The sequence below is a fragment of the Eucyclogobius newberryi genome, unplaced genomic scaffold, assembly GCF_026437365.1.
Source record: "Eucyclogobius newberryi isolate DKJ021-1_F unplaced genomic scaffold, fEucNew1.0.hap1 SCAF_19, whole genome shotgun sequence".
NCBI classification, from domain to species: Eukaryota; Metazoa; Chordata; class Actinopteri; order Gobiiformes; family Gobiidae; genus Eucyclogobius; species Eucyclogobius newberryi.
This window is the reverse complement of record NW_027315823.1, coordinates 17,050,075-17,073,885: the sequence shown is the minus strand read 5'-3', so window position 1 is coordinate 17,073,885 and position 23,811 is coordinate 17,050,075. Positions and strand designations below refer to the sequence as shown.

General features: G+C 39.7%; 1 protein-coding gene across 1 annotated transcript in view; it reads right to left on the bottom strand.

Annotated features, from left to right (window-relative positions):
* The window catches only part of itpr1b (inositol 1,4,5-trisphosphate receptor, type 1b), a 64,113-nt gene that overhangs the window by 2,122 nt on the left and 38,180 nt on the right, over nt 1-23,811 (bottom strand). The window contains exons 45-61 of the mRNA XM_072451923.1: nt 17,678-17,861; nt 17,291-17,553; nt 16,310-16,510; nt 15,506-15,616; nt 15,327-15,422; nt 14,672-14,806; nt 14,323-14,430; nt 13,205-13,436; nt 11,084-11,206; nt 8,185-8,360; nt 7,678-7,842; nt 7,373-7,562; nt 6,858-6,950; nt 5,876-6,024; nt 5,304-5,469; nt 4,565-4,725; nt 609-770 (exon numbers count right to left, since the gene is read on the bottom strand). Coding sequence (XP_072308024.1) covers nt 609-770; nt 4,565-4,725; nt 5,304-5,469; nt 5,876-6,024; nt 6,858-6,950; nt 7,373-7,562; nt 7,678-7,842; nt 8,185-8,360; nt 11,084-11,206; nt 13,205-13,436; nt 14,323-14,430; nt 14,672-14,806; nt 15,327-15,422; nt 15,506-15,616; nt 16,310-16,510; nt 17,291-17,553; nt 17,678-17,861 — 2,715 coding nt within the window. The remainder of the gene's footprint in view (nt 1-608; nt 771-4,564; nt 4,726-5,303; nt 5,470-5,875; nt 6,025-6,857; nt 6,951-7,372; nt 7,563-7,677; nt 7,843-8,184; nt 8,361-11,083; nt 11,207-13,204; nt 13,437-14,322; nt 14,431-14,671; nt 14,807-15,326; nt 15,423-15,505; nt 15,617-16,309; nt 16,511-17,290; nt 17,554-17,677; nt 17,862-23,811) is intronic.

The following is a 23,811-nucleotide window of genomic DNA, read 5'->3' as shown; positions in this document are numbered from 1 at the left end:
CAATGTTTCATCCATCCATCCATTTTCTACCGCTTGTTCCCTTTTGGGGTCACGGGTGACTGGAGCCTATCCCAGTGACTTCGGGCCTTAGGCGGGGTACACCCTGGACAGTGGCCAACTCGTCGCAGGGCCAACACAGAGACATAGACATTACAGACAGTTCACGCTCACATTCATTCACTAGGGCCAATTTAGAGTCACCAATTTTACCTAACACATGCATGTCTTTGGGCGGTGGGAGGAGCCGGAGAACCCGGAGAGAACCCACGGTAACACGAGGAGAACATGCAGACTCCACCCAGAGAGATCATGTGATGTTGATCTGGTCCGGGAATTGAACCCATGATCTCCTTCTTGGGAGGCAAGAGCGCTAACCGCCTTTGACACCGTGCACCCTAAAATCAATGTTTCCAACTGCTTAATTTAAAGTAGGTAAAGCAAATTATTTATTAATTTAGTTTTATATCCGTATCCTCCAAAATAATAATAATAATGATTAAAAGTATCATGGGTAAAAGACTGGTTAAAGAATTGAAGACAAAACAGGTTGTATTGTAAGGTATGGATCTAAAGGTCGTCAAACGGACTGGGCTCCTCTGAGTTCTGACCTGTTCTTTGAGCTCGGTCAGCTGACCCGACAGGTTGGACACGAGCTTCATGGTGGACTCCAGCTTCTCCTGCAGGCTTCGGATCTCATTCTGCTCTCCATCTGCATCACTGCTCACCAGAGACATGGCCCGCATTCGAGGAAACCAGTCAAGGTTGTGATCCTGTCAAAAACAAAAAAAAGTGTGATACAGCTAAAAGTACCTTTTTTCATTCTGTGTACAGATAATTCCTTAATTTGTAATGTAGTTAATCTCACATGAAAACACAAAGCTGTATGTAGCGGTCCTGCAAATCTAATATTTTCCTATAGGCTAATAAAATCAAATCATCAGGGACTTTCCATATTATAAATCACGAGTATAATGTTTAAAAATGTCCCCAACACACAGCAACAATTTAACTATAATTATATGCACTTTCACTAAAACTATATGCAGAAGTAAGATAAATCTATTCATAATCTTATTACATACACACACAAGCTATTGAGGTATGAACAGTATTAAATAAAACCATATCCTTATAAGACAAGAACAAATGCACTATATTTAAACTATATTTTTAGTTTAGAGTTGCTTTCTCTAAGATGTGTTCACACATTTTCACCTCTGATGCATCTACATCTGTAAATGTTGTGTACATAGTAAGCCTATTTTCATTTTGATCTTCTAGTACATTTAAATTGTTTTTCTTCAACACATGCCCTTTTGATTCTATAAATCTTGTTTTTATCATTGTTCATTGTTTTATTTTGCACAGAATCACCAAGACAAGTTCCTATGTTTGTGAATTTTGTTCATTGACAATAAACCTTTTCTGATTCTCATTCTAAGCAGCGTGTAATATATTTATTTCCACAAAGCAGAGTTCATGGTCAATTTAATTCAAATATTTGTGATTATAAATCAGGTTGATGTTTGTCAGTATATATTCTGAAAGATGGAAACATTTGAACTTGTTTGGTCGTACCACATTGTGTAGTTGATCAGGTTTGTGGCTTATTTGTGTAGTGAAAAAGAACGACACAAGGACGCCATTCCTTCACACTGCTATCTTGTCTGGCACTCGGCCACTACATGCCATTGTGTGCGCTGTTTGAAGTCATGTGATGGCGTTCCCTTGTATTTATACTACACAGCACACACTCACACTCGCACAGATATTCCATACAAGTGCCATGGTTTTTAGATTGCAGAAGTACTAGCCTTCATGTAGCATGAATGAAGCAGAAGCTGTTGTGTAGCCACTGAGATCAGATACTAACAATCTGTATAAAAAGTCCCTCAGCTTGCAGCGGTTGCTTTGGAGATGGTTGAGGTGGTGTCCAAACCACAAACCACACCTGGGTCAGACAGACGTCCAGGGGAATCACACAGCACTAAGATGATGCGCACATAGGAGTCATTCTGAGAGGACCAAAAGATGTTGTGAACATGTTCCACTTCCTGAATGCTGTCTATTTACCTTCTTCCATAAATATGCCAAATACAGCAGAAAAACAGGAAGGTAAAAGTAAATGATTTATTCAAAATATTAAACCCATAGCTCTCTTTTGACCCTGATCCAGATTTGTTTCCTGTATGTATTCTCTGCTCGCAAATATGATTAGAGACAGTGATATAAAACACTGTTTAAAGTACTATTATAAAATTAATACAATTTTAATCTTTTCAGTTCCACTTCTGGAAGTGTTCTGGAAGAGAATTCTGGACTTCCCGGTTAGGTCTGTGTCGACGCTTTTTGACTAGTATTTATAGAATACTCTTGACCAGGACAAAAATCATCCTAATAATGTATATAATTGTCAGAATCAGAATCAGAAAAAAGTTTATTGCCATTGCTAATGAACAGAATTCACAAACATAGGAACTTGCTTATGTCATTCGGTGCAACATGAAATAATTAACAATGATAAAACAACGATGTCATTGCTGGCATTGGAGTTAAGTAAGTAAAAAAATAGTTAAAGTGAATATGAACCATTTATCTTAGGTCATCAAAAGTTTCATGAAAAGCCTAATGTGTGACTGCCTGGCTGTTTGTAACAGAATCGTCCCTGGAGCCAAAAAGCTCATTTAAGTGCGCTCGACGGCACGCTCACCGGCCGCGCTGCCTTTTTTCCATCTCCAATGTTGACAAATGCGAGTGTTTCCAGTAAACAGAGAAATGCTGCCAGAACCTTAAGACTCAGCAACACAACATTCAATGGAAATGACGGAAGTTCAGTTTTCATTATTATAACCGCACGGGCGATGACAGAGAAACAGGATGCTGTGGCTAAAACAGCAACAGAAAACGTCACAGTCATGCCACAAACCACCTGACGGCCCACTCACTGCCGATATGCAAATAATGCCCAGAATATTCACACATTTCATTAGGGAGGTGTTAACTGGTCATGGAAGCATCATTATAGAAAGGGGACTATTACATTATTTTATCTGTTGCTTCTGCTTAAGATCGCTTTTTTAAAAAGAAAAAACTGCGAAGACAATTGCACCTTTGAAGTGACATTTTACCCAAAGCCAGCTTTGACGTCAATCCCAGTCATTGTCAGAGTATGACTCTCTCTACTCCTTTTATTTTATTCTCCCTCCACATTATTGCAGCATCAGATAAACAACATTGTAGAAGAGGGACTTTACACACCACAGGAGCAAGCACTGTTAGCTCTGAATATGATCATTTATTTGAAGTATATAGTATTTTGTTTTAACATTGGGGTGACAGGTATTGTTGTCGTTTTTAGAAAATCATATTTCATGCTGGATTGTGTAATGATGAGTGAGCGTATATAACTTTTTTATACCCAACTCGTCCGCTATATAATTTAATTTGGATTTGTTAAAACTGATTAAACTTTGCACATAAACAGAAATGAAACTAGAGACACAGACGCCTTTGTAGACAGGACATAGAGTGCATTGAGGGCAGTGTCAAGCTCCTGTGAAAGGCTGGGCTAATGTTGGGGTTGACTGGGTCAGCTGACGGGTCACTGAGGTCTTTAGCACCTTGTGTTCCTCCCCCTTCAAACATACTACTGAACTCACTTTGAGGAATGGGTAAAAGAATGGGCTTTGATCCCAAATCAGGTGATTCTTCACAAGATTCAGATTAAAGACGGTAATAAAAGCCCCCTATGAGCCCCCTGTGGCATCAAATAAGAAAATGTGTCAACTTTCAGAGACAAACACAGGCTCTTTGTTTCTGATCCAGTTAGTTAAAAATAATGCGAACTTATTAATGAATAATGTCCACCTAATAATATCACAATTTAGACTTTTTAATAAAAATACTATTCTACTATACTAACATATTCTCACCAGAGTGAGCGAGGAGTGATGGGAGAAATGAGAGTGACTTTGACTATTATTTAAGACTAACACAAAGAGGGACAGGAATTTGAAAATGTACTTCCCTCAAAGGGCTGTGCAATAAATTGAATTTTAATCAAGATTCAGTGGTTCCTAATCATTCACGATGCTGGGGTTGTTTTTAATCAAGAGGTCCACAGCTAATCCTGTGTCCGTAAAAGCATATGATTGTGTTACATAGCAACGATTAAAAGTCTGAATTGTTTAAGATAAAGCAATTCATATTGAAAGCCATTTTATCTGTTAGAGACATAATAATTTGAAGTTAAAAAAAAAAAGATTTTTTTTTTTTTAAGATTCTGGTACAGTTTTGTTTAAATTCTACTTCTAATTCAGTCAAAGAAATGCCAATGAGCTGTGTATGATGCAGGTTAAGACCCGAGTGTGATGATTAGAGGCTGACTGCTTTGGGGATTAACATATTTTAAGCCCTGGCTCTGTCTGCATTCACAGAGCAGACTAATGTGATAGCTAAATGTCACTTAATCTGGCCCGGGACTTTACTTTTGTATTGAATCCTACATTTGCAGTAAGATCTACATTTGACTGAATAAGATAGAGATGCAGTATAAAGCTCTTACCCGGATCATTTCTGCCACATAGCTCTCAGGTCCAGTGTATTCAGTAGAGTCTTTTACTTTCACCAACACAATGAAGAACAGGTAGTGCCACATGTTGTGCTCAACTTTAATGTGCTCTTCAAACGTCACCGTCTTATTGTCAAACTTGTCCCTTTCCAAACCTGAGGATGAAACATAAACATTAAGTCATACAAACATTCCTAAACTATTTTCAAAATGATCGTGTTCTATTTTTTATTTTTTTTCATTGCAAACATGCAGTGTGTGTATTGTTTCTTTTGGACATTTTGATAATTCACACTCAAGAGGTTGAGCCAATTATCATTACAAATCTTACTTAGTTACAATCTTACAGACAGAGACAGCGACCGGAGTGAGTGTCTAGTACTGGTCAAAACCCATTTGTAACAGAGGAAACCGCTCCTCCACAGCAGCACCTGCCATGACTAACCATTCTGGGAAGAGGAGGAGTTGCGGTGTTTATGCTACTCAGAAAAGCACCCCCCCATTTTGTAACCAGACCTGTGAAATCAAATCTCTGTAGACTCGTCCAGAACATATGCATTTAAACTACACCGGCTGTTTATAGTAGACTTAAGGTGTGGTATCAATTTAAGAAACACTCACAATTTCTTCTTAGAGTAAAGTCTGTGTCAAATACAACACTAATGAAAATTGTGTCAAAGGTCATCTTTCAAATTGAGTGTATATATGAAATGTGATATTTTAATTCACTCACCACAAATAAAACATGTGGTCTTGAGGATTTCCTCCTTTTTCTGCTTCTCACTTCTTAAGTCAGCAAACGTATCAATGATGACACCAAAGATGAGGTTGAGGACAATGATGATGACCATAAAGAAGAAGAGCAGATCGTAGATGACTCTGGCAGCAAACAGGGGTTCCTGTCGAGGCAAAGACAGAGAACATGACACTTTATTCTTGTAAAATATATATTGCAAGTATCAAAGATCTTGAACTGGTTCAAAATCGAAACATGACCAAACTTCTCTGTGGTTACAGTTAGCATGGGTTCTCTTATAAGAATAAGGGAGTCAGATGGAGCAAATGACGTCGGTATTCATCGATGCCTTTGTTTTAAGAGAATAAAAAGTAAATATTAAAATGTAATAATAAAGAGACCTTGAATGCCAGAGGCCACAATACTGCTAGGAATAGTCAAGTAAAGAGTTTCTTACATGATGCAGTTTCTGTAGTGCGCAGTACTACTGATAATAGTTGTTAATGCATGCATGGATATGTAAAAAAAAACAGGTTTGCTCATTTGGATGTTTTTGTGTGTATTTATACCTCTTTTGAGGGCTTTCGCAGCACATCTCCCACACCTCCTCCGCTCCTCAGGCCGTGACTCAGGACCGTGACGATGCACATGAGAAGAGAGTCACAAGATCTCTCCTTGTCTTCGATGACCACGGCTGACGGCTGGACGGCAACAACAGCTATTAAGACAATTCAACAGAATTATATGCCACTTCCTGCCTGGAGCTGAACACAGTGCTTTGTCTTCATGGGCATTATCCACATGACATGCTTTTGATAACAGCAATCATGAAAATACACTAAAGATAGCGACATAAAAATAGAAGAAAGGAATAATAAAAAAAAACAAAAAAAAAAACACACCAATATCCAACGCACACAGCATGATTCAATTTGCTAGTGATTAAATATCATAGAAATAGATTTTTGAAGTCAGCATACTGCCCCAATTACCCAGCGTGATGGTACATTCAGTCGCATACTGTGGAGGATTTGAAACGGTTGACTTATTAGCACCGCTTTGGGTCAGCAAGTTTTCTGAAGTTACTGCAGCAAAATGCACCGTCAATGAGCAGACCCCTGAGCCTCTTAGAGCCGACCTGTCGACCCCACAAGCCTTCACATCAGGTTTTAGAGTTTCACTACAAAAAAAAATAACATTAGCCAAATCTGACCTAATCCTATGACCACCAGTCTGCTAGATTTAAAGCTCTGGCAAATGAACTGAGTCAGAGGATATAGGAAACTTAGCGTGGTCACACATAACATCACGCAGCACACATTCACAGCCGGTCACGCAAAAACACTTAGGAACCTTAATAGATGAACACACGCAGATTGGATCTCTTTGACCCAGTTTCAACTCAAGGCACTGCACCAATTTACAACATACTAGAACTGCACAGTCACATACTACGAATAACTTGCTAATGCACAATGGGAACTATAGTAAACTACAACGTTTAAAAAGGATGGCCCGTTTTGCATGTTGAAAGAAACACTATTGGCTTACCATCTGCTGTAGCCTCAGATGAGCAGTTTTCACCACTTTCTTTTCGACACGCACTTCCTGAGAAGAACTCGCCAACCATGCTCGCCCCAAACTCTGTATACAGGAGTGAAAAAGCTATTGAGAATCTTGAAGATGTTCACATACTGTTTTCTTGCTTATAATGGCAAAAAGGGCCGCATGATTTCCTAAAATATCTGATTGCAACTTTTCTGTCAAGTAAGTAAAGTACAATTTATGTTTTGATAATGATTTTGTTCAAGTTTCACATTTTAAACGTGTCCAGGAGAATAGACAAAAAGACAGTGTAATGGACGGACAAACAGTACATTTTTAATACAGATCTGAACTACAGAGTTAGCAGTTTTCATGTTGAATAGGACAGGGTACTTTGTTGTTTGTGGAGGAAATTACAGCACTTAAATAATCGAAGCCTTTGTGATTGCATCCATTCACGTTTCGATGAATCTTGCAGCCCTAATGCTACATATTCTGTTCAAGCGAGCGATTGTCCATACCTAGTGTTTTGTTGGGTATCCGATCCACAGCCAGAATAAAATCGTCTTTAAAGAAAATGTATCCCACAATGGAGAAGAGGTACACAAGGATGAGGGCCAGCACTGCGGTCAGGACAATGGAGCGGCCGTTGCGGGTCACACTCTTGATCACATTCAGCAAAGTCTCTTCCCGGTAAACCAAATCAAAGAGCTGTGCAAGGGAAGACAGTGCATGTTCGAGGTGGCATAAAAATCAACATAGACAATAATACCAAACGTGTTATTTAGCACAAATTGTGGAGCGTAATGCAGAGTCACAGGCGTACCAGCAGGCTGTAGAAGAAGACGTGGACAAAGACCCCAAAAGAGCAGATGATCAGGTAAAGCAGGTGGTAGAGAAACTCCACGTCCAAGATCATAGCTTTGTAGCCCCTGGTGAACGTGCCGCGATTCCCCACAAAGCTCATCAGGAAGATCACTTTATTACATAGCTAAAACACAACAAATGTTCAGAAATATACCACACCACCTACAGCATTTAACAAAGCGTAACATAACAGTTGGGTCAATGGGATTAGTAATTTAGCCAAGGAGACAACTACCATAAGTTTACGAGTTACCTCAAAGATCATTTTAAAGTATTGCAAAGTTAAATCAGTGGATTAAGACTTTAGTTTAATATCAGATAACATTAATTTACGCAAATCATTGTTTTGGTCTTTTGAATAGAGCGGTGAATACATGTTTTACTGTCATTCCAGTTTCTTGTGCAAACTTTAATAATATATTGTTTGGTAATTAGGCAAACTGGGCCAGTCACGTTATTCACTTACGTTAAAACCCCCAAGCAGCAGCAGTGTTGGCTCCAAACCCACAGAGAATATGAGGCGCAGGATAGTGGATGCTATAAGCGCCCGGATACCATGAGGCTGAGGCAGGACAATAACGATGCCCAGGGAGACGAACATGGCCACCCACAACAGAGCAGAGAGATGGGGTTCCAGGGTCCCTATCGAACAAGAAATATAAGAAATGAGTCTTTACAACATTAGATTATTGTATTCGTAACATCTGTGGTTCAACAAAGTATTCACAGCCTTTTACAGATTATTGTATCTATTAGTGCATTGCTTGTTTTACTTGTTGTTTTTTAAAGATGTGAGAGACTTTCACTTTTGTGCACCAGGACCCAGAAGTGAAAGTACTATTTTAAAGTCAGTAACAGACAGTACTATAGAAACTTATCTCAAAATAAACACTGAAGTGTAAGAGTCTTTTGTCTAAAATAGTTTTTAGTTTTAGTCACAAATAGTTTTAGTTTTAGTTGACTAAAATGTGCTCATTTAGTTGACTAAATCCATAACAGTTTTAGTCAACCAGATTTGATTACATTGCTTCATGAGATGTACACAGACTTTGTACTTGGATGTGGAGTTTATATGGTTTTGTTTTGGGGTTCTGGGATCAAAGAGTGCAGTTTGGATTTAGTCTCCACTCGTCCCATTAAATACATTTTTGACAATATCAGTAATTTTATTTGACAAAAAGATGCACGGTACTTTCTGATAACGTTTTGTTTAGTTTTAATTTTGTTAACTAAAATATATTACTCATACTTTTAATGGCATAAACTGCTACACTGCATCAAAAACATAATTATTACAGTTTTTTATATTATATCTTCTATTGGCAGAATATTTGATAATATAGAATTATTGCATTTCAAGTCATTCGGGGCGAGGAAATTATGCAATAATTCTAGATCTTAATCTGTTCTGATGCATCTGCCTCTGAGACGTGTGTATCGTAAACATCACATGACAGTTAGACGTTGCATAACTCTAGTTGTCTAAAAATACTTTGCTGCAGCTCAATTCATTGGCCGTAGACCGCGCACACCACACCTAAGCCCATTCATCTCCCTCACCTTGCTTACGTTGCAGCTCTAATCAGATCAATCTATTATTCCTCACTGTAAACCACTCAAACCAGAGTGCTCAACATACAATTAATGACTGAATGCATTTGAATGGGACCTGACTCCAGACAGCTACATTGCAAAATCATGTCTTTTTGCCACAACTTGCGCATCAAAATTAAGGGATATTGGTCATTAATGATAGTACTTCGTAAACAACAACCTGTTCTATTATTTTGCAGACATCTCTTTCTGCGCTTAACCAGCCATTTCTAAAAAAGGTCAATAGAGGTTCATTAACGGTTTAGGCTTAAGCTTGCATAATATTAACAAACATTTAAGCACATTTTAATCCGGAGCAGGGCGAGTAGGATTATGGAGTAAAAAAGAAGACAAGTTGAACCAAACATGACTTCCTTTGGCTCACATTGAGTAATATGCAATATAATATGTTTTATAAGACTTGATTCGTGAACTTTCAGCACTAGATATGATCAAAATAATAGATTAGGAGTCTGTTTTTTGTCCCCAAATGAGACAGCAGAAAGTCTGGAGGATCACAATGCATGTCTTCTAGCAGGCACTACAATTATTGAACCTTGACTGCAACAGCTTTAAAGAGATGACAGACAGTATTATATATTAATGCCATTTTATCATGTTTAGGGAGTTAGGGAGTCTAAATGTCATCTTTGCGGCATACTTCTGATAAAATAGTTCTTAGTTACCTCGTGTGTCCAAAGAAGAATTATTATGAATAGTTTGGATATGTTTCCTTCTGCATCATAAATATCGTAAACACTACACTACACCTCTTCCATCTTGTGTAGTGTAGTGAGAGGAGACACTGTCACGTGTAATCCAGAGGACTTCAATACCTTTGTATCTCTGCTAGTTAGCTCCATAGTGTCATGTTCCCTGGTTAGCTAACGTGAGGAGAAAAATAACTGTGAGAAAGAGGTTGTAGTTTCAAATCAACAAAGCAGGTCATATATCAGTAAACAGGGTCAGGGCCAGTTTATAAACAGAAGAATCTTTTGTGACAGTATCGCAGTGTGAGATCCAGATCTACAGCTTGTATTTCAGCCTCTTCACACCTCCACTTGAGACACAGGCGCTGTCAGGCTACACCCAAACCACAGCACAGTGAACTCAATGGCCCATGATCGACTATAAAGGCAGTGTTTAATTAAGAGGTAATTGTCTTCACAATGATATCAGAAAGAAACTAATAACCAAAAGTACAATTGATGTAAAATCAGTTTCTGAAACTTTAGAACCCACTAAAATATAGCAATTTTTTTTTTATTTGAATGTGTTTTTACCATGGACAGAAAGCCTCAGTCATGTCTTTTACTCTTAATATTAATAATAATAAAGTATAATAAAAATAATAATAATAATAATAATAATAATGTATACTAATAATAACATATGATAATAATAATAATAATAATAATGTATACTAATAATAACATATTATAATAATAATAATAATAATAATAATAATAATAATAATAATAATAATGTATAATAATAAGTATTTCATATTTATAGACAAAACATCCAAACTGAGGCCAATGAGCCCGTCTAAGCAGTGAATCTACAGCTGCAATTGTTGCACAGTCAAACTGTCTGTGCATTTACTCATCTTATGAATGAAATAGAAATCAGACGTGGAGAATATACAATAATGATTATTAAAGCTACGTACTCAATTAGAACTTTTTCATCTTCCTTGTACCAATACTACATAATGTTAATGAGCCACCGTTTCCATGGATACTACTGGCCTGAATTGGTAATGGACTGACCTCCACGGACACCTTCCAGAGGATAGAAAAACGCCACGAGGACGTTCATGAGAACAGCCAGGTTGAAGGAGATGCTGCTCCAGAAGGACATGTTCCGGGAGCACCAGTACAAGATGGGCTGAGCTGGATACAGAAGCAAAGTCTTGTTTTAATTCAAAGTGAATGATAATGTAATTAGAAATTTTCTCTGAATAACAGCATTAATATCAGAACAGACTAGTATAAGTCCAATTAATGTAATTTAGGTTGATGATTATGAAAATAATGGTATTAATTGTTACATTGTTAATGTTGGCTAATTAAGTAAAGCACAAACTGTCAATACTGGAGGTTTGTTCTAAATTATATGTTTCCTTAATATAATCTAGAAAGAGACAAAACATCCAGATGAGATAAGGGAACCTTGACCCTGCAACTATCGATTACTTTAGTGGTCAAAACTAAACAAATATTTTTTTTTAAGTGGCTTGGATTAAAATAATAATAATCTAGCCAGTTAAAGCTAAAATAGGTCAAATGGCGGATGGAGATGTATTTAGATTTTGAATAAAAAAAAAAATAATAATAATAATAATAATAAATATAGCCGCAAGCGGCAATGATCGGCCCTCGCCACGCCGCCGCCACACCGCCGCAAGAGGAGGGGGCGCTAACGCGCCCCAATTGTCCTTTTATTACGCCTACTGCTGAATCTGTGACGCTGTCACATCTTCTCCCCTTTGTTTTACCATCAAAAAGCAATTTTATTTTGAATTCTTGGCAAAATGTGCGGCTTTGCCGCACAGACACCGTGACTCTTTGAATGAAAATGTGGATAACTTTTGATGGTCCTGAAGATGAGTCTCACCAAATTTCAGGTTAATAGGGCTGACGCCCTGGGAGGAGTTTGTGAAAGTCTAAAGTGTAAACATGTTCTGGCGATTTCCCCATTGGAATAACATGGGAGGTTTCGGTCATCGTTACGGCAACGCCATAACAATTATGACATGGGTCTCATTGACTTTTTTGATGGGGATGCTAAAATTGAGTTGTGTGTTAAATTTCATATAATTTCGCAAAACTAAACATTTAACCTCCATAGAAAATCTGTAGGGGGCGCTGTGGCGCCAAATGAATTTATTTCACTTCAAGTAGGTTTAGGGCAAAGAGTTTAACAACTGATTCTAATTTGACGCAATTCGGACTTTATCTGCGCAAACGGCAGAAATTTTAAATATGGGAGATTTCTGAAATTCTAGCTACAGTTTGCGGCTTCGCCGCACAGAGACCGTGACAGGTATCAATGTAATTTGGATAACTTTTGATGTCCCACTCCTCAGTAGCATTTTCACCAAATTTCAGCTTTTTAGGCTTCGCGGTCGTCATCTCAATGTAAAGTGCTCGTTTAGTGCGCACTTTTGCACGGGCTTCGCCCGTTTACAACGGTAATGTTCCATTTTCCTACTACTAATTAGTATGCACGGGGCGTGCGTGAGTGAAGGAGTGCGTTAGTGAGTGTTTGGAAGTGGGCGAGCGCTTCGCGCTCGATTTCGTGCACACTACGTGCGCACTTTCGCAGCCGTGCTTCGCACGGCCTTACGAGATTAATAGGCCTCTCGCCAGCTTGTGGCGCTCGGGCCTAATAATAAATTAATACATCTTCTGGTCTTATTCTTGGCTTTATCATAAAACCTGTTTTAAAGAGTCAATAAGGACTATAACTAAATAAAACACCAAGTAGAATAAATACTATATACATATGATGAGCCCCTTCTTGAAACACAGCAACCACAAACTCCAGATTCCCTGTTTTACATGTTGTTAGAACGTCTGTATGCAACAATGTATACACATGTGAACTGCATGCCATCTCCTGTTTACATGCTTTTTTCCGCATCCCTCCAGAGCCTCACAATTTCCACTCCTGGTTTTATTATTTTGATTTACTCGCCACATCTATAACTTTAATAACTAGATACTTTGTGTCATTTATAGGTGCTGAAGTGGGTAAATGTATAGTGTGTTGTTTCTACAGTAATATTTACAACAGGATCTCTGAATTTTTGGGAGGTTTTCAAGGGATGCACGAAAAAGGCGAGTAAAAGGAACTAAGACATAAAAGTAGGAAAGAGAAACACGCACAGGGAACGTTGTTTGTGCTACCAGTTGCCTCTTGAGTACCTCGCAGCTTCTTCTGCCAGATCATTTCATTGAAGAGGTCCTCAGAACGGAGGAAAAAATCATTGATCTTACTGCCCTGCTCGTCGCGCTCTGTGGTGTAATAGATGCGCAGTTTGGACTCATGTGTGAGGAACTCGCAGATATTGGGCACAGGGAAGACGATCTGCTCCATGGTACGGTCAAGACGGACAATCTGGTCCAATCACAGTCAAAACAAACTATTAACATACATGTTTTACAAGAGAGTACAACCTTCAAAGACAAAGACACATGAGATAGCTTCTCTCTAGAAATAAGAGAATCTCCTACACTAGCAATCTGACCGCAACGTGAATGTAGAAAAAAAGAATAACCAGTCTGTGAGCACATTTAACTAGCCCTTTACTGTGCCGTCTTATTGTAATGCTTATGAAATGTACTTTTTTTTTTTTTTTCACGGGCCGGCCCTCCGTTACTTGACTGGATTCGAATATGGCCCTCGGAGAAAAATTGCCCACCCCTTGGCTAGAGGTTAGAGTGAATGAGCATGATCTCTATCCACAGAAATTATTCATTGACAGTAGAGGTGGCTGTCCTTATACTACAGTAAACAAGGACTTTACTCTAGGCCAGAGATACATAGAACAGACAAACAGGTTCACACACAGATATGAAGCTAGCGTAATTCAGCATGGAAGACCTAACTCCACCCCATCTACGTCCACTGCTACACCAGGGCTCAATCGACGCACCAGAGTTACTCCTCCCCGCTGCACGGCGCACCTCCGCTGCACCCAATCAGAACCCAGTCCGGCCCATTTTAAACCCTCATGCAGTTGGCTCGGCCGCTATCAATCCGTGATGCAACCCACCACCTCCCCATCTCCTCCTCTGCGTCTCTTACATCGTCCTCATCGTCCCCTCTACCCTCTTCATCATATCCTACCAACACCAGTCTCCAGGCCCCAGGGAAGCCATCTGCCCGGGTTTGAGCGCCAAATAACCCATGTAATACAGCTTGCTAAACGCTCCTTTCTGTCTCTCAAGGGTGAAATGAGCTTATGTATAAGATGTGTGAGTGTTTGAACCAAACCACAGACCTCAATTTGAGCAGTATGTTTAGCGTAGAACTCCAGAGCCTCGTCTCCCTCTCCATAGGTCCCTCCTGGCTTCAACATGGCCTGTAGCTCTTTGTTGTGACGAGCCAACTGGAATCACGCCAGCAAAAACAGTTTGACAATGACACATAACCTAGTCATTATCTGATCACATGCTGTTTGTTAGTGGTCTACGGTAAAAGTAATCACTGTTACAATTGAGCACATTGTAATTAAACTTAAAATGATCCGTCAGGTGTTCTTAAGGTGTGGACCATTGTGTGGCGGTGTGCTGTGCATGTGGCAGAATAGCAGATATGAGTGTGTCAATACGTTCATATCTCATACTTACTTGATGTGCCAATATATAGATGTTATGGCCAACATTGCGTGGAGATGCATTGTGCTCCTCTTCAGCGTCCTCACCTTCAGGCGGCTCCTCCACCTCGATCTCGCCCTGCATGTACGCCTTTTTTATCACCTCCACCTGAAAAATACAACAATAAAAAGTTGCATCTTTTTCACCTCGGGGTAGAGTCATAATTTAGAGGGCTGGGCATTATGAAATTGTTATTGTAAACTAAATTGTCAGCTGTTATCAGTGAATATCTTTATAGCTTAAAGCTGGAGTATCAAGCCACGAAAGGAGGAAGTAGACATTTACAAGCTCTAACAAACACTTTTACACACAGCAAGTATCAGATAAGTATTCACATGCATGGATTCTTGGGCACATTCAAAGATTTAGAACAGTTTTAAGTGTCATTTCTTGCAAATATTGTGTTGATAAACCGTACAATTAGATGCAGACAGCATACCATGGTGTTGCTTTTACAATACACAAAACCCCTAAAACTGAATTTTCTGCACCTTTCAATAATCTACTGTTGTTATTTTATATCTTAAAATAGTTTTTTCAGACATCACTGTCACTAAACAATTTTCCAAAAATCTGACATTTTGTTTTTGTTCGTAAATAATAAAGCCTTGAGTTGTTTCATACACACCAGCTCTTTGGGCCTCATGTTGTAAAGTATTCTTTCAGCGTTCTCACTATCATGGCGGCTTTCCATTATGGCAAGAAGAAGCTTTGAAGCATTGTTCTACAAAACAGTGGCAAGGTTAGTGCTAACAACCCACACCAACCAAACAACTGTTTACACCAACAAATTCAACTTTTACTCACCTTTAGTTCAAGCACCAGGTCAATTCTCTTCTTGCCAAGAGGATTAATATCGTTGAGAATGAGCGCAATGATAATGTCAATGCCATTGCACTCATGGGTAGCAATACAGTTCTGAAAGAAAAATTAGGTTCTGACTTTTATTTGGACCCGCACATATTGACCAATACATTAATAACTGACACGTATATCTTTACAACAAATGGTGGTGGTGTTTAAAGAATTAACCAACACATTCTAAATAAAACCTGTCACGAGGCAGATAAACAGGAAAAAGGAAGAATACAAAATAACCATTGTGTTGTAATAAAGACCTTTCGTCTGTCACCTCCAGCCTATTTGGATTAGGAGGAAATGAAATCAGTTCAAATGGGTCCTATGTTTAACTAGTTTGCTCTTAAGTCACGCCGATTTCACCCAGTTCAGTAAATGACCAAAACATGAGCCGCTGGAGAGCAGTCACGTGAGCAAAGATAATGTTATTCCAAAGCACCAACACAAACCTACTGCCCAGTGGAGACAAAGAAGGTTAAGCAAAGGACGGCAACCAACAGGACACAGATGAGGAAATCACCCACGCAGGACAAAGAAACGAGCGTATCCAAGATTGAAAACATAACACTGGTAAAAGTTGTGGCGACTGGTGACATGTTTATGTTCGATCTTGTCATCACGTTAGCAGCTGGTACTATGATTCAAAATGACTGCATTTGATGCCCTGGGGACTGACTGATGGAAGAATGGCAACAGAATAAGATCATAAAAAAAAAAAACACTTCCCACACGTATCTTTCTGTGTTGCATTACCTGGTTTTCATGGCAAGGGCCCTGGCAGTATTCAGTCAGGCTCTCGACGGTCTGGTTGATGAGTCCTACGTTCTTCTCATTGATGTAGAGCCCCAGAAGGCCCAGACCTCCAGTAGTGCTGCCACAAATACAGTCCAGGAACTGCAGAGTCTCACAAACTAAGTTGTAGTTGTTTTTGTTATTTTGGTTGCGCAAAAAATTCTGTAAAATTAAAGAAAAACATACCATTAGAATAAAAGTAAGTGTAACTGCACTAAAACTCCTTTCTCGCAATCATACAAAATACAAAAAAATATTTAAACTGTATTACTTCTACAATTTTGAATAAAACAAACTGGGCAAATACATAAGATCATGTTGTCTGAAACATTGAACATGCTCGATGCTCTGTGTCGTTTAATATTATACCACTTTTTACTGGTAAGAGATTATCTTACTCAATGATTCTTATTTTCTTTTAGTTTTGGGAAAAAACAGAACCGAAACAAGACCGAGCGGAAACAAGTGAAAACAGTAAACACATAAATAGTCCTAGTTATGTATTCTGGCATATTAGTTCTTTAGTCCAATGTTACCTTTACTTTTCAAAAGATAAATACCTCTCCTTCTGTTAAAATACTACATAGTAGATGCAGTAGCTCATACAGGAAGCAAGGGCATAACCCCGGTGCAACAAGTCAGACAACACAATCAGTGCAAAAAGGAAGTCTCTCGTCTTGGTTGACTGATCTATATTACACTTGGTCCTCATAGTGAAACCAGACTAATTCACTTTAAAGTAGCATGTTATAGAGCTAGGGGCATTTAGGGGAGGACAATATTGACAAAAATGTATGTCAAATGTAGTTGCATTATCCTGATGACAATATTCAGGTAATCAGAAATGCGCTAAAATGGTGATAACATAAATACAGCAAAACCAATTGTAACATTGACAGACAAGCGCAAAAGGGACCAGAGTGATGTCAAGTGAAGACTTACCTGCAGGTCTCTGTTGTGGTTCTCGCAGAGCAGCTGCATTAAGCGCAAGATCGGCTGCATGATGGTGATAATGACGCTCATCTCGTTCTCGTCTTGGCCTTTGTCAGCTGTAGCCAGAGGGGTGCCTTCTGCTCCTGCCTGATGCTCCTCAGCCTCCACCTCGCGTCGGTACGTGTTAAAAGCCTTTTTGGTGACGACTGAAGCCTCCACGAGCTGCTCCTTCATCTCCTCAGTCACTACAGCCACCACTGGCACATCTTTCACTGGTCACAAAGAAATATATCAATTACCATATGTATAACTTCATAGCTCTTCAACGGTCACTGCGAATGACACTGTATAAAAATCATAACTACATAATTATCAGACATAACAATAGAAACATGCCTTTCTTCCGGGCTGGCGTGTCCTTGTCCGGTGGCTCCTCATCTTTCTTCTTGTTGCCCAAGTCACTGGTGTTGACTGTCACAGTGGCTTTAATCTCTTGCTGAGCGAGCTTCATGCGTTCATAGAAAACTTTGAAGAACTTCTCAGATTTATTATCGCCCGTTAGACGTTGGAAGAGTGACCTCTGGAGAAATTGGAATAGGATCATTTAATTACGTGCACTTTTTAATATGGCATGGAAATAATATTGATAATAATATTGATTGATTAAAAGTAAACACATAATTATACAGTGCAAAAATGCTGTTTGTATTAACTTTCACTTGCAAGGCATCATATAACAGGATACATTGTTTTATGGCGTGTTATTATAAGCGGGGCACTTTGCCAGGGATCTATTCAAAGATGATGCAAAAGCTCCATCAAGCAGTGCCAAGAGCTCTGGCTTCACCTGAACCCTGATCTGCTCCGTGCCCTCACAACACACTTTTGGCCGCTTGACAACTACCATGGGCATCAAACGACTGTGCATAATGCAACAAGTGCAAACATGGTCTGGATAAAAAGGTGATTGTGTTACCCACATTTTATACGAGTATAAATGAAGGAATAAAGGATGCAATAAATTTGAAGTTTTACTGAGCTTTTTTTTCCTCTAAACTGCAACGCTAACATGTGAGCAAATGCTAAAAGCATTGTAAATCAAATTCCAACTTTTGCATTAATGTATGTGTAAAGGCAGAACAGATCTTGCAACAAATAAAAGTCTAGTTGAGAAGCTGTTGTTTCCCAGCAGTTCTACCATGTTCTGTCCCATTTTCCTGTAGACAATCCCTCCTTACATAAGCACTGGCTCTAATCAGCTGAGTGGTTACAGTGAGGGCACAGTGTGCTTGAGTGCTAACGCTGTTACATCAGAGCACACAGGGCCAGCAAGAGGGAGAAAGGAAAACCCTGCCCTACTTTTTACTGCCAGAACGGCATGGACCAAGTGTGTGGCGTGAGAGGTGGAGTCCAAAAATGGGAACAGGGGTTGCAGGAGTTATCACATACAGAGTTTCTGTGCACTTTGAAAGTCTCTTACACAATACTCTTTCCAGGTTCAGTGCAACTGTGAGAATTAGGAGAGAGTGAGGTCTTGACTTGACTGCATTTCTTGGGTGGGATGATACTTTCAAAATTAGGTTTAGGCTGTTTTTCCTCCCTCCAAACATTATGCAATAGTTGTTTTTCTTATGTTGTTGGACAAGAGAGGGTCATTCAGTTATACAGATCTGATAAGAGTCTGCAGAAGGCTTATGCAAAGACGCCAACCTCCAGAGACAAAAACAACAACTGTGGGACAGAAGCGTTTAAAACATATCTTATGACTCACCCAGATTAAACTCAATTTCTGCAAAAATGATTGAAAATGTACTTAAGGCAATCAAGAGAAAACTGAGAAGCAATGAATATTTATAATGAAGCAGCATGTACTGCATGTGCATAACGTTTACTTAACATATAGCATGTACACTTTTTTAAAGAAAGTGACTTAAAGGCGGTATGGACGATTTTTCGGTGATTTGAGAACGCAGGCGGAAGTGCGCATGCGCACTCCCCCGTGCGGACTGATACAACACACACGTGCGTTTGTTTATTAGCGCAACAGATCGCATCGCATCGCTCGTCTCCCGTAGATTTCTGTCCACTTCTGCGTCAGCTTGAACTGTCTTTTTCCGTCTTCATTTTGCCCTGTACACTGAGGGAACTATATTATGATAGATCCATGCGCTTACGCACGCGGAAACGTGGGGACGAGCCTGACGCTGCTGCAGGTGAGCGGTAGGTGCGTTTTCTGATTGATACGTGGCAGGACAAATGATTTATCCACGCCACGAGGAAATATGATAAAAAAAATTGCTGAAAAAAATCGTCCATACCACTTTTAACCCTCTTTATCTGATCAGAGCAACCTTGAAATATGTATATCAAATTGCAGACTTGTTATCTGCTGAATCATTGTAGAAAAAAAGACTACCGGTCCTTTAAGCCCCCTGGGAATGCACTGAGGGGGCTCCTTATTCTTTACTCTGCAGTAGATTTGACATATTAGGCCACAGATTTGCTGCATATTAGACATTAGCCAACACAGTATTTGGAATAAACCCAGTGGAATTATAAACGTTTTGTTTATACCACTAGCACTCGAACCATTTCCTTTCTTGCCTTTCATGCCCTGTTGTACAAAAAAAAGCCACATTGTTCCTTAATCAGAATCAGAAAAGGTTTATTGTCATTGTCAGTGAACAATGGCTATAAACAATAAATTAATGGAGGTCTAGGGAGGGTACTCAAGACACCACAATGATGAGTATCTCCATGGTGGTACCATAGCTGCATTATGAAATGCTTTACATCCCTCATTTTTCAATTTTGTTTGTTTTTGTTCTGTTGCTTTTCGTATTGAATGAGAGATATATATATATATATATTTTATTTTTTATTTTAACATAGACAACTAGACATAGACAATAGACAATTTTCCAACTGCTGCACCCTATTTCAAAAGGGTTAAAAGGTAAAAGAGACTCAACATAGATACTGTATAGCCCTATGTGCAGTCTTATAAAAGCTTTCCAGGAGAAGTGTACTGTGAATTTGTCAGGGGAGCCAAAGTGGGGGAGTGTTACTCACGCTCGGCGGGAGCAGCGTGCCACAACCCGCCTATTGAGTAACAGCAGAGGCACCTGTTTGCTCTTGTGACAGCTCCGTGATCTGAGGTCATATGGGTGGTGTTGAGTAGAAAGATGGGGGGGCTCGGTGAGCAGCTCTTTGGCACGTCTTCTCTTATATAAGTCGCTTAAATAGTCTCTCTATAAAGCACTTTTGGAAAAGGGCTCTCTTGTCACCAAGTATAACCTGTGAGCCTGTGCTCAGATGAGGATGAAGGGCTGAGGTTACAAGCCAAGAGAGACTTATTTACTACTAAATGTGAGCTACGTGTCTGCTTGCATGAGTCGCATGAGTCAGGAGACAGTTTATTGTGTAAAAGCTCTGAATAACAAAGTTCAGGGAAGTAATGTCAAAACATGCTATCTTGTCCCGATGAACCATGTACCGGTCTGTGTGCCTATATGACACTGTCTCATGTTTCTCTAATCCTGACTTTGTTAAGACTTGGTAATTATTATAGTTTTACATCAGTCAAGATGCAGTTTGTGAAGACAAATTGACAATAAAAGTAAAAAAAAGGTTACGTCTACCTATGTCAACAAAAAGCTCTATATACCATCAGAATGCGAGACAATTTAAAACGCAATTTCTGATAGTTTAAACATCTATTGAACAAAATAAGTGTGTTATCAGGTATTATTATGTGTCAAATCATAACTATTGTGTAATTCGATTTTTAGCCTTGTTTACATTATGGTTGCTAGGGAACAGTTGTGGAATTGCCTCTACCTAGGGCATAGCTGCTGCTCATGTCCAACCAGAAAGTAACAGAATTGCAAACAGGAGCAAAAAAAAGGCAAACATTTTCTTAAATATAATCAGATTATGTCGGTGTAATCCCTCATTCGTCCAGGCGTGTTCCATAGTAGAAAAAGCTTCAGTTGTAGTCATCTGGACTCAGTTTGAAAAAATAGACGTTTCGACTCTCATCCAAGAGTCATTGTCAATAACAGAATTTAGGTCGAGAACTCCGATATTAATACTGTTCTGTGGTAAGACCCGCCCATTGGGAGGAGCCTTCCTGAAGTAGAAAGAGTTGTTTGTTTCAACAGAAACTCCCCCTTGTATCTACCGAGCTAGCCTATTCAGAATCTTAATGGGCTATTAGAATCCTCTTTGTCTTTGTGAGACCCTGGCTCAACCACCCTGAGTACCTGATTAGCATCTAAATGTCCTGGTCCTCTACCTTTCCAGGGGTTCAGTCACCCATTATAAATAACAGGAAGATTAAACCTTAGCCCTCCATTTCTGTTTAAAGAAGGTCTTTCTTTTTTTAACAAAAATAGCTTCCTTGACTCCTCTTTCAAACCATCTTTTCTCCCTGCTTAAAACCTTCACATCACCGTCTTCAAACGAGTGATTAGAGGCTTCAAGATGGAGATGCACGGCGCTCTGTGGTCCTGAACTAGTATTTCTTCTGTGCTGATAAAGCCTCTTGTGTAGAGGCTGTTTCGTCTCACCTATGTAACGTTCTTTACAGCTTTCTTCACTGCATTGGATCGAATAAACTACATTGCTCTGTTTTTGAGTCGGCAACTTGTCCTTTGGGTGAACCAGTTTTTGTCTTAAAGTGTTTCCTGGTTTAAAATAAACAGGGACTTCGTGTTGTCTAAAAATTCTCTGCAGTTTTTCCGAGAGGCCAGACACATAAGGGATAGAAACACCCTTCCTTCTCTGTTCAGTTTCCCTTTTGTCCTGCTTCTTGGTTCTCTTCACTCTGTTGAGAGCCCAAGCGGGGTAACCACAGGCTGAGAGGGCATTACGGACATGTTTTTCCTCTTTCTTCTTGCCCTCTGAGCTGGTGGGCACACCTTGAGCTCTGTGTTGTAAGGTTCTGATCACACCCAGCTTGTGCTGTAGTGGGTGGTTGGAACCAAAGAGCAGATACTGGTCCGTGTGTGTAGGTTTCCTATATACTTCTATTTGGAGTTTCCCGTCCTCTCCTCTGATCGTGGAACAATCAAGAAAGGCCAAGCGATTCTCCTTAGCATACATACATACATATGTGTTCAGGTGTCACATATGTACACCTGAACACATATGTAAACTGTTGGACATCTGTCTGAACACCACTTACTTTCAATTCCGGGGACAATTTTACAGACAGATTCATGGCTGTGCCATGGGCTCGCCCGTCTCTCCCATAGTGGCCAACCTGTACATGGAGCACTTTGAGAAGAAGGCACTGTCCTCATTCTCAGGCATAGCCCCAAAACTGTGGCTCCGCTATGTCGATGATACTTTTGTAACAATCAAGAAACAAGAGCTGGAAACCTTCTCTGATCACATCAATGCTGTGGACCCACATATTAGGTTTACAAGAGAAGACGCTAAGGAGAATCGCTTGGCCTTTCTTGATTGTTCCACGATCAGAGGAGAGGACGGGAAACTCCAAATAGAAGTATATAGGAAACCTACACACACGGACCAGTATCTGCTCTTTGGTTCCAACCACCCACTACAGCACAAGCTGGGTGTGATCAGAACCTTACAACACAGAGCTCAAGGTGTGCCCACCAGCTCAGAGGGCAAGAAGAAAGAGGAAAAACATGTCCGTAATGCCCTCTCAGCCTGTGGTTACCCCGCTTGGGCTCTCAACAGAGTGAAGAGAACCAAGAAGCAGGACAAAAGGGAAACTGAACAGAGAAGGAAGGGTGTTTCTATCCCTTATGTGTCTGGCCTCTCGGAAAAACTGCAGAGAATTTTTAGACAACACGAAGTCCCTGTTTATTTTAAACCAGGAAACACTTTAAGACAAAAACTGGTTCACCCAAAGGACAAGTTGCCGACTCAAAAACAGAGCAATGTAGTTTATTCGATCCAATGCAGTGAAGAAAGTTGTAAAGAACGTTACATAGGTGAGACGAAACAGCCTCTACACAAGAGGCTTTATCAGCACAGAAGAAATACTAGTTCAGGACCTCAGAGTGCCATGCATCTCCATCTTGAAGCCTCTAATCACTCGTTTGAAGACGGTGAGGTGAAGGTTTTAAGCAGGGAGAAAAGATGGTTTGAAAGAGGAGTCAAGGAAGCTATTTTTGTTAAAAAAGAAAGATCTTCTTTAAACAGAAATGGAGGGCTAAGGTTTAATCTTCCTGTTATTTATAATGGGTTACTGAACCCCTGGAAAGGTAGAGGACATTCAGATGCTAATCAGGTACTCAGGGTGGTTGAGCCAGGGTCTCACAAAGACAAAGAGGATTCTAATAGCCCATTAAGATTCTGAATAGGCTAGCTCGGTAGATACAAGGGGGGAGTTTCTGTTGAAACAAACAACTCTTTCTACTTCAGGAAGGCTCCTCCCAATGGGCGGGTCTTACCACAGAACAGTATTAATATCGGAGTTCTCGACCTAAATTCTGTTATTGACAATGACTCTTGGATGAGAGTCGAAACGTCTATTTTTTCAAACTGAGTCC